The sequence below is a fragment of the Limulus polyphemus genome, unplaced genomic scaffold, assembly GCF_000517525.1.
Source record: "Limulus polyphemus unplaced genomic scaffold, Limulus_polyphemus-2.1.2 Scaffold2626, whole genome shotgun sequence".
Taxonomy (NCBI): Eukaryota; Metazoa; Arthropoda; class Merostomata; order Xiphosura; family Limulidae; genus Limulus; species Limulus polyphemus.
In genome coordinates this window covers 153,742-165,205 of record NW_013668236.1, presented here as the reverse complement: position 1 = coordinate 165,205, position 11,464 = coordinate 153,742, and the positions used below count along the sequence as shown (strand labels likewise).

Below are 11,464 nucleotides of genomic sequence, written 5' to 3'. Positions count from 1 at the left end.
AGTTAGCATAAATCAGTTAAATGACGAAAAATTAGGTGTCTATTTACTTGTGATCTCAGTGTATATCTGTCTATCTTCAATTTTTGTCTCCACTTTATTTGTCAGGCTTATATACTAAAATAGAGGGTGCCTAGAAAAGACTAGAATTGCCAGGAAAATTCATGATCCTTCAAGAAACTCCAGCATGCATGCACCCAGCGTTGCGTGACTTTCACTATCATAACAGTACCATATTAATGAACACTCCATAACAAACAAAAAGCTACTAGTGGGTTGGGAGATAGTTTTTCTGTAGTTTACCTGCGTAGAAATGTAGAAATATGTGTGAACATATTTAATTTTTTGTACAGACCGAAATGTTTTTCGTAACTAGTTTGTTTATAGGCTTACACAGAAAGCTTTGAAATTTCTGAGTATAATAGTTTATATGAAATTTAAAACATATGCTTATTATTTTAAGTCTATAAATAAAATCATAGAAATGTATCTAGTAATTAGCTACGTTAATTTGGATATTGAAATTTGTATATTTTATTAATAGTTTTGTTGCTGTTGTTTTGACAAATTCATCCTGAATATAGAGCTGAATTGTAGCTTTAGATTTAAATTAGCGTTATTTTCTCTTTCAGGTTCTTTATTTTCTTCCTTCAAAAGATATTCAAATATCCTTATTCATCATCTTCTTAGCTCTCTCCAACATATTCCCTGTGTTTCTTGTTTGCCTGAGTTCTATGTAAGACCCATACCTACAGCAACAGGTTTGTTTGTCTGTGTGTATATCTTACTTGCAGAACACAAACACTAGTAGTTTGTGTATGTCTGTCTGTATATCTTACTTACACTATACATAATTGCTTGTAGTTTGTTTCATATACTATCTATAGATTTAATGTTCCTTGAATAGCTTTGCAGTCCTTCCTAACAATATCTTGTGATCAATGAATGTCCATTAAAGAACTTAGACAGTGTAAATTTGGAGTACCCTGACATTTGAGATAAATTACTATGACACATATTACTATATAAGTTGGGTAACAGGTTGTATAGGTAGTTAGTACAGTAAAAAACTATTGTATGTGAAGATGCAATATAATAGATAACCAGTTAAATGAAAACATAATTGTACAATAAATTGCAAGAATATTTATACTATAATGCTAAATGCTATAAACAGAAAAAAATAATTCTAAGATGATGCCTTATCTCTTTACACATTATATCTAACTTCCTCGTGCATCTGCCTTAGAGATTTTCTTGTTTACATTTAATTTATTGAGATTTGCATTGTTAACAAAACTTTTATTTTCATTTTCATTGACTTTTGTTTCAAAAACTTTAATTTTATTGTTGTTACCTGTACACTGAGTTTTAAACCATTTGCAAAATATCAGAATAAACTTTATATATATCAGTTAGACTGTTTTAATTCTAAAGCAATAATAACAGAAGTGTGGGTGTTACTACAAAGTAAAGATTGTAAGAAGGAAAAATATAAAATTCTTATCTGGTACTAGTAGTATTATGTACAAATCACACACATTTATCATTCTAAATCATATTATTATGAACTAAATATAAAATTATGCTAAATTATTGAACTTAAAACTAGAAATTTAAATGCAAAAGAATAAAAAAAAATCACAAACTCTTTCAGTTTAAAGTGCTAAGCCTAACATTTATCATTCTAAATACTGAATCATATTATTATGAACTAAATATGAAACTATGCTAAATTACTGAACTTCAAACTAGAAATTTAAATGCAAAAGAATAAAAAAATCACTAACTCTTTCAGTTCAAAGTGCTAAGCCTAATTCATGTAAAGACCTTGCACTCGCCACTCGATAGCTCTTAACCCTAACAATCGTGGATCAACTTCTTTCTAAAAAATATATCTATTTTGAGTTAATTTTTCAATATAATGATTAATATAAATAGATATATGATGCAGCATGACTTAAGCTGCTATAGAAAAATAATAAAAGTCACGTACACCCCATGCAGTTATTTCCAGAAGCAAGTTTTCTAATGCTTATAGAAAAGTACTATTGGCAAATACTATATACAACCTCTATATAAAATGGCAGTTACCTTAATAAGCACCACCCACATTCATATTGTAAAATCCAGAGAACAACGTTTCGTCACGTGCTTTGCTTATCATCCTATGATTTGTCAAACGTGAAATACAGTGATTGGTATAACATGGTACTGAACACTTTCAACTAGGATTGGCTAACAGTTTTACAACTGAGGTTTAACACACCCAGATGCTGTTTTATAAAAAAAAAATCAGACTAGAAAAAGATTTAGATACCAATCATACATGGCAGGACCAGTGCTGAAGTGGAAGGAAAAATTTTGAAAAAAAAATTTTCTTCTCGGAGGGCTCTTATTTACGTCAGTTCCTCCTGTTGGCATGTTTGTTTTGAGTTGTGGATACTTGCAGACTATTTAACATTCTTTTCATCACCTTTTTTCATTCTCTTACATCTGGCTGTTTTGTCTTCCTGATGGTGTTTGGCTTCCACAGCTTGACATTTTGCTGTCATCCCACTGTTTTTGAGAATAATATTTACTATTTCTCTTTCAGATTCCTTTTTTCATTCATAGTATCCTTCTAGGTGGTTGATTGTGCCTCCCAGGGTATACTTACTCAAAATCTGCATCAAGCCAGGATAATGGAAAGCACTCATTGCATTTACCCTGGTTCTGTTTGTGCCCACTGTGAGATTGAGTGTTCTACAAGACCAGTTGAGTTATCCTCATGGTATATATATATGTTTATTTATTTATTTACTCGTCCGATTCTGACCATACCTTTTACTTGGGAAGTATTCTGCCCACTTATGGCTCATGCTTGCTGGCTTTTAAAAATAGGATTTCACGGTTGCCCATTGCACTACCTCCAATAACAATAAGAGTAAGAGACCTTTCTGGACTGAAGGCCTGATGAGGATCCAGGCACTTTCTTTAGGTCTCCCCACCACATACGCTCCCTCTCTCACAAGTACAGCATGGGAAACCCTTGCCACTTTGGTGATAGACCATGAAGAGCTCTTACTGATTGGACTCATATGCTGGGCAGGATACAGTTGAATACCAATATGGTAGAAAGTGAGGCAGTGGTGACTGTCAGAGTTGTGCAAGTCACCCCCTCATATACTTAACCCATATCACTTGTGCCCTCATTCTACAGCCTGAGTCTCTTCAGTAGAGTTGAGGTGAACACACAGTAAGACACTGTGCTCTCCTTCTGCAGTCAGTGTCTGTCCAGTAGAGTTGAGGTGAGCAAGCATTCCACAAGTGTGCCCTCCTCTTGCAAACAGTGTCTGTTCAGTAGAGTCGAGGTGAGCATTTACACTATATGTAACCATACTATATATGTATTGTGCCTTCCTCCTGCCGCTGTTGAGGTGTGCACACTATATCCAAATCCCTATGGCATGAATACTCAGTCCTCCTTCCACAGCTGTAGGATGTCCTATAGAGTCTGGCAGTAGAATTGAGGTGAGCACACAAGTTACAGTCTGAACATGTACTAACCATGCTACACATATTGACTCTCTGACCATTTGTGTGGTTATGTTCTTATTCTGCTCTTCCATGTGAAACATGTCTCTTTTGTCACTTCCTCCCTTACCTTCTGGGTGAAGAATATACTGTGGATGAGACCAGATGTGGTATTCCACTGGTGTGCCCTTATGGAGCTCCTTCCATCAGGTGTTTACACTCCTTGGATATCCTTCAGGTGCTTTCTGAAGGGAGTTCATCCAGGTAAAATTTGCATCAGCCCCTCAATCACTTCAGTGTGGTAGTTTAGCTAAACTGTGTGAAGAGGTGAGGTATTGTCTCAGAATTTAATATTTTCCTTACCTGAAAATGTATTTCTGATAAATATTCACCTCTTCACACATTCCCACCCATCCTCCCCATTTCTGGTACACCTTTGTTTTCCTTGCCTCATCAAAGAGTGAAGATTCTCAAGTGCAATTGCATAGAGCGAGTAATTGTGCATGGAGATGTGTTGCCCTCCTATTGGTGGAGGGCTTTTGTAGCATGATGATATCATATGCAGTAGTTCAGTTCATATTAAATCTCATGAAATTAGGTGGGAGTTGCCTAAAGAAAAATGGCATGTAAATCTCTAAGGCAGATATGAGGGGGGAAGGTAACTAATATGTGTGCAGAAGCATCTATCAGAAATACATTTTAAGGTAAGGAAAATATTAACGTTGAACATACTATGAACTTTCTCTAACACAACCAATCCAAGTTTAACTAACCCCTTTTAATCTACAACATACAAAGTGTGGGAAACAGGAAGTAATAGATAAAGTTAAATCCTAAGTAGTAGCTGAACAGTAAACAAGAGAAGATTCCAAAAATTTCATAGTAATAATAAGACTTAAAAAGTATGTAAAAACAATGGTAAATATAATAGTAGTTAGCAAAGACTAATGTAACTTTATTAATAACTTAATGTTATGTTATTTATATGGAACTATTACATAGCTTGCATTAACAATAGTTAGAGATATAAGTAATGGTGGTCACCATACCAAAGAGCTTTATTATTACATCAAACATTTTCTAAAAAATTAAAGTGTGAAAAACTCATGATATTCTTGTATAACTTTTAAGCCCATAACTTGTATTCAAGACGATTGTTGAGTTCCCCACAAAACTGAATGAATATGAGGTTCAAAATGCTGTAGGAAAAATCTCATTTGTGAGAAATGAGATTGAGTTTATGAGTTCTGGCCACAAAATCTTGTAAAGTTGAACAAATTCTATTGTTTCTAATAAGCTGTGAGTGGCAAGTATTGCAATACAAGTTTTTTTGCAGTATATGTATTTGGAAATGGAAAGTTTATAACTTCAAAATTAAAAGTGTCTGTTTTATTGAAAACTTTGAAGTTAAATGTTCGATTAACAACACTAATATCTAAGTCCAGATAATGTGCTTTGTTTTTAGGGAAATAGCTATTTTCAAAGTGAATTCTGATAGATAAGTTGCTTGGCTCTGTCAAGAAAACCATGATGATTTGGTAAAAGAATATGATCAATGTAAGCATGACTTCTGTTGAAAGGCTTTATAATAGTCTTTCGTTGTACTAAGGTTTGTTACATATGGTAATTTAAGTTTGAATAAATATAACTCTACAACTTGTGGACTGCAGTTACGTTCATGGATATTCCTTGTATTTATTGGAAGACATGTTGGTCAAATTACACAAAAGTGTTGTCAAGTAAAAGAATACACAGCTTGTAAAAATTTGTTTATTATGGGGGAAAGGTCTTGCTTGGCACTGTATATGGCAGATATGGTGTAGTTGACATATTGTTATGCATTCTTCCTTACTTTTATACTTTTAGAATTGGTAATTTTATGAGTAACACAAAGCATTAATTTACCAGACTCCTTAAAGATCTTGTAATTGTTAATGAAGGACTTTATAGATAGGAAGACTGATGTAAAAAATTGCTAAAATCAAAAGTTATTATTTTTTCTTCAAAGCCTCAAATTTTCTCTCTATATTCAGTGGAATAACTGATGATAATGAATCAATTAATAGTCGTTCTTTCTTTCATAATGTTAAAGTATTTGTTTAAGTGTTTTTAAATGTATTTCAGATTCTTACCTATTAAAATTGACAAATCATTTGTGATAGATTTTTCTAGCACGACCAATAAATTTGTATTTGCATGGTGTTTTATGTAGGTTGATAGTCCAAAGTAATTTAGGTGTTACATAATAAGATTTTATGGATTGTACAGAGTCTGTTAAAACTGTAACGTTTTTTAATGTACTTATACACTTCCTTCCTCAAAGCTGTTAGTGCTTTTAAAGACTTCTTGTGGATAACACTTTGGTTCATTTAATACTGCCATGAAAGTGTTAATCTTTTAACTGATACTAAGTAAGTACATTATCAAATGTTGCATAGATTGTAAACAGTGTTGAAAAGTATTTTCAATAAAACATAAAACTGAACTCAAGCAATATGTAATAATAGTAATAAATACCTGAAATAACCTTTTTTTTTATTAACAGATATGATCAATGTGCGTGTAGATGGAAACACGACTCCTCTTCTTCTAATGTGTCGAACATTGACTGGGAAGAAAGCTACACAAGCAGTAAATTTTCTTTTGCAAAAGGGAGCTGATCCAGGTATCACTGATGAATGGGGTCGATCTCCTTTGATGGAAGGTAATTTTTCTAATATTTTATGAGGTTTCAGTTTTATATAGTTCACTTCAATTTTCACTAAAGTTGGCCATCCAGAAAAAATAATTCACAGAATACAGTGTTTAAATACAGTGTTATTTTTCACTTGTAGAATGTAGTGACTGTTTCAATAAGCCATTAAGGTATACTTCTGTTTAATGAGTCATATGTCAAACCCAAAGAATCCAGTTGAAAGTCCAGTATGTAACAATTTGTATTAAGTTATTTTTCACAGAATGACACTGTAAAATATTATTGTTTTTATCTGAGTTATCAGAACCCCAGTCCAGTGCTACCACTTGTTTTAGTTCATTTATTACACCAGCATGGTAATACTACTGAGAAGTATTTGCTTTATTAGAGTTGTCAGAAGCCATGAAAGCTGTTTACTAATTATTTAATTTAAAAGTAGGGTGACACTTATGAAATTTTTGATTCTTACATTTTAGTCATCAAGTGGCAGATTAACCATCCAGACAGTGAAAACCTGGAAGTAATACGTCTTTTGTTGGATGCAGGAGCTAAAATAGATGTGAAAGAGAGTAGGCTTGGCTTGTCCCCCCTGATGTATGCTGCAATGGGTAGCAACATAGAAACTTTAAAACTGCTATTAAAGACAATCAACAATAAAGGTTTGTAACCAAGTAAAAGATTGGAAAACTATTAAAGAAAGTTACATATAAATATTGATCACAAATTAACAGTTTTTAATATCATTAGAAAAAAAAATTAGCAATATATTTGGGTAGCAATTAAAAACTATATACAGTCAGTGCTTAATGTAGATCATAGAATAATGTCTTTAAAGCTTAATAAAACTAAGTATTTGATATTAGGTGTTTATAATTGCATACTAGCTATGAAACCATTGCTAAAGAAAATATGTAATAAAAAATAAGAGCATTTTCAACACTATTAAAACTAAAATGCAATAATGGACTTGAGTAGTAATGTAGCAGCTTGAAAATGGTTGTTGAGTGTTGGTTAAGTTAATGATTGGTTTTTTGCAGTGTAACAGCTTTTTAAACTCTAAGTGTCATTTTATTAGAGACATCATTTTAAAACTGTCTAAACTGTGGATATTTAACTTCTAGCCCAAAATTGGTTTGTCAAAAAAACAATAAGAGTATCTAAAGACCAGCTTGTTTATAAAGTTAAATGTTGATTTCACACAAAAAAGAGTGTATAGAAACAAGTCTTGTTAATTGTGGATGTATTTTATACCTGTTTAATTATATGTTTCACTTTATTTATGTTTTAATTGTAACTTTTTGTATCTTTGTTTATAGAAAAACTAGCCTCTGTTGTTAACACCACAACAACAATAGGATTAACACCCTTACACTTAGTGATGGTGAGCAATAACAATGCTGACACTGTCCTTGAGATGGTGGAGTTCCTTTTAAAGTGTGGAGCAGACCCTAATATTTCTACAACAAAACCATGTAAGGTACTTTACGTAGTATTATTGATATCTGTGTGTATGTAATTTGCTTTTATGAGTTACTAAATTGTCTTTCAGCCTATAAATTTCATCCAATAGTTCAAAATATTAGATCATTTCCATCAATTATCACTAGTAATTTATGAGTTAACAGCATCTAGCTGATTTCACCTTATTAGCTCAAATCATAAACTAACTTGTTATAAGACATTTGCTGAAACTTTTTTTTATATTTCATTTAAGCATACTTGCATGAGTTTACCATATCACAGTTCAAAGGCCATGTCATTGTATTTGTTGACTCGCATTCAAAGTTTTATTCAACTACTATTTCATGAGTTTATGTCAATAAGTTTGGTATCGAATTGTAGATTATAATTCAAGTTCTAGTATTATACATTAGTTAATTTCTTAATTTAAAATTAAATATAAAAAAAAAACTCCTAAACATTGATTTTTCTGTGTAATGTGGTATGTTGAATGCAGCACGGGTTCAATTTAGATGTTTGTGATATTCAAATACAAAGTCTGTAGTTTCATATGAATTAGGAACTCAAATTTCTGATATTGACAAGCTAGAATATAAAATAAGAACCTCTTATCTTTTCTATTTGCTGAGATATTTATACATTTACTGACTGAAACACAGTGGCCCCACCTGCCTCTTTCCATTTGTAGAAACACTTGCTCATGTACACCTACTTCTGTCTATGACTTGTGATAACCAATTGAAAGCTTTGAATGGGCCCCCGAGTGGCTTTCTCAGCCTATTTGAAATATTCAGGTGGCAAACTTTCTTTTTATGCTAGATTCAAAGCAGTAAGGTAAGATTTTTTTTGCACCCAAATACTGCTTAGTTACTAAGCTTGATAAATTATAGTGCAATTCTATATATATAACCTAATAAAAATTATTTCATTTCACATCCTCCACGTGTAAAATTTTATAAGGCTTAGTAACCTATATCAAGCAGCAAATGAGTGCAAAGTTCATAACTAGAAGAGATAATTGTTTGCTATACTTCTTTATTTACTATTCTATGTTTTAAGAAAAACAAGTTCAAGATCTTATTTGTAAATAGCAATAATGTATATACATATATGATGCATTATATCTGAAACGTGATTGTATTTAACAAAAGACTAGTCCACTAAAACACAGCCAAGACAGGTCACTTTGTAAAGGCCAGTTTTATATTCTTGAATACAGTAACATGAGTGCACATGTGCCATGTCATTGCAACTTCTGTAATGTTAGCCAGACACAGCTGAAAAGTCAATATAATAAATCTCATAACATTAATCATAACATTTTTAAGCTGTTTAGACTAAACATTTGTGTTTTCTTGTTATAATCTGTAGTCATTTTTGAACGAAAAAAGCATAATTTCTATTTATTTCCTAATTTTTTATGGTGGTTATGAGGTCAATCAAATCGACCAAACCTGTGCAGAGATTTGACAATGAAAACAACATATATCGTATATAGTTTTTTCTTAAAAAACATTTGATAATTATTTGGATGTTACAAAGATTTCGCTTGTGAAATTTCAAAATTTTCTGATGCATAAAAGTATTTTTAATCTTAAAATCAAAATTACTCGGTATGTTAGTAAACATTTGAAAAAAAAAAGGCATTAGAAAACATTATTTAAAAAATCTTAAAACTTAATATAAAAATCTGATATTCTGCATACAAAAGCCTTGTAATGTTTAATAATAATCTGCAAAAATTTGTGAAGAACCACTTTAAAGGTTATTGTATGAAAGCTATAACAAGTACAAAATGATTACGAGCCCATGTTGAAAGAGTTAACTCTCTCAATATGGGCTTGGTCATTTTGACCGACCATGTGACCTCTTTGTTCTTGTTCAGAGTCTTTATAGATTTGATGCTACTAACTTTTAATATAGTGTGTGTGTGTATATACACAAAAAATCATATATTTTAATGAATTATTTTTAATAAACTAAAAAAAGATTTTCCATGAATATATCAAGTATTTGTTTTGAGTAGTCTGTGTGCAAAGTGATTTTTAAGTTAAGATTAAAAATGCTTTTCTTCCTCTCAAAAATCTAAAATTTCATTTGTATTATCTCTAAAACCTTCTAAATACAATACAAATATTTGTTTTCAGTAAAATTTTATATTTTATCTGTTATTTTCTGTACCCTAACTCTATACAAGGTTGTTCAATTTGACCAACCTCTAAAATATAAATTACCCTCTTTTTCTTTCAAATTGACTTCAAATTGTAACATGAAACTACATTCCCTTATCTTAAGTAGTTTTAAACTCATAACTGTATACATCTATTTATTTAAATTTTATTATTTTATTGCCCTTTGAACCATGCCTAACTACTATTCACACCATTATAAGTTGTAAATCACTTGGGGAACATGCAGCTCACATAACACTATTGAATTACATTACCCACAAACTACTACACATGAAATATTTCTATTATGTTATTATTATTTATTTTACCTTAAATAACCTAAAGAGATTCCTATTTTTACATTTTCATTACTTTTATAATAATAAATAAAAAATAAACATGAAAAACAAGAAATAAAGTACTTATCTGTGTCTCCCTTTTTTCTTTGCTGTCGACTGTTGATGACACTTAACACTACTTTTGTTTTATACTAATGGTAATAATGGACAAAATAATTTTTATTTAATCAACTAATGCACCAAAAAACATAGGATAATAGGATGCAAAAAAGCAGACAATTTCCTCTAACAATCAAAATTTTTCTGGCTTTCTAGCTATACGACAAGAGCCGTTACACATTCATCCATTCTAGTCATTATCCTTCCCATGGGAACGAAGCTTGTACTATAAGAGAAGTTGACAGTTCTATGTTCAGAACACAACATAATATGATAAATCATTTAATATATGAAATCCTTGGCTTTCTATTGGTTATAGATAATATAGAATTAAATGTGAGAGAGAACTATTAACAAATCCTGAAGGAGAGGATGTGACAGGTAGGTGTGGCAAGAAGGGCCTGATTTTCTATTTGATGACTCTGTAACCAAACAAAATGAAAGTACAAAAATTATGGTTTATCTGAACAATGACAGTTTTAAAGTGAGTAATTTACATTAAATTTTGTACTTATTGGAGGGGTGGTGAATAAAATAGAGAAGATGGGATGCCTACAGAAAATTTGTCATCTTTCTCATGGAAATTCAGGATTTTTTTTAAATATTGCCTTATAAAATTAAGAACTTAAAACTTGTATACTATTAAAATATGAATTATCAGCTGTGATTTCATGCTATACTAATTGATGTAATATAAACAAAAGGTATTTTAATAAAAGTTTGAATGTAAGACTGTGTTAAAGCTTCTCTTTCCTACATGACTTCATCTCATTTGAGTTTTTTTTACTGTATTATTCTTTATACTTCTTCGTGAACTTATCATGCAGTTTATGGGAGTGTTTTCCCATATCCTGTCTCTATTATTCTCATATCTGTGTGCTTGGAAAATACATACTATTAAGGGTGTTGCTGTCAGATTTTATATTTGTTACATATTAGAATTTCAAATGATCTGAAATTGAGTTAACTGATAACTTAAATTTAGTAGTTAAATTGTACTTTGGATTTAGTATTTAAATTCATGGCGATATATTTTCAATTTATGATATTTGCCAACAAGATTGATACACAGTTTTCTTTTTCAACATAAATACGTTTTAATATACAAATTACAATACAATTTACAATAACAGTTATTACAAATAGTTATTACAAACAATGATTTA

General features: G+C 31.0%; 1 protein-coding gene across 1 annotated transcript in view; it reads left to right on the top strand.

Moving 5' to 3' along the window:
* Positions 1-635: 635 nt before the first annotated feature.
* The window catches only part of LOC106467476 (ankyrin repeat and SOCS box protein 3-like), a 25,837-nt gene continuing 15,008 nt past the window's right edge, over positions 636-11,464 (top strand). Inside the window, exons 1-4 of the mRNA XM_013927835.2 lie at positions 636-758; positions 6,059-6,217; positions 6,685-6,867; positions 7,525-7,680. Coding sequence (XP_013783289.2) covers positions 6,061-6,217; positions 6,685-6,867; positions 7,525-7,680 — 496 coding nt within the window. The 5' untranslated portion in view covers positions 636-758; positions 6,059-6,060. The remainder of the gene's footprint in view (positions 759-6,058; positions 6,218-6,684; positions 6,868-7,524; positions 7,681-11,464) is intronic.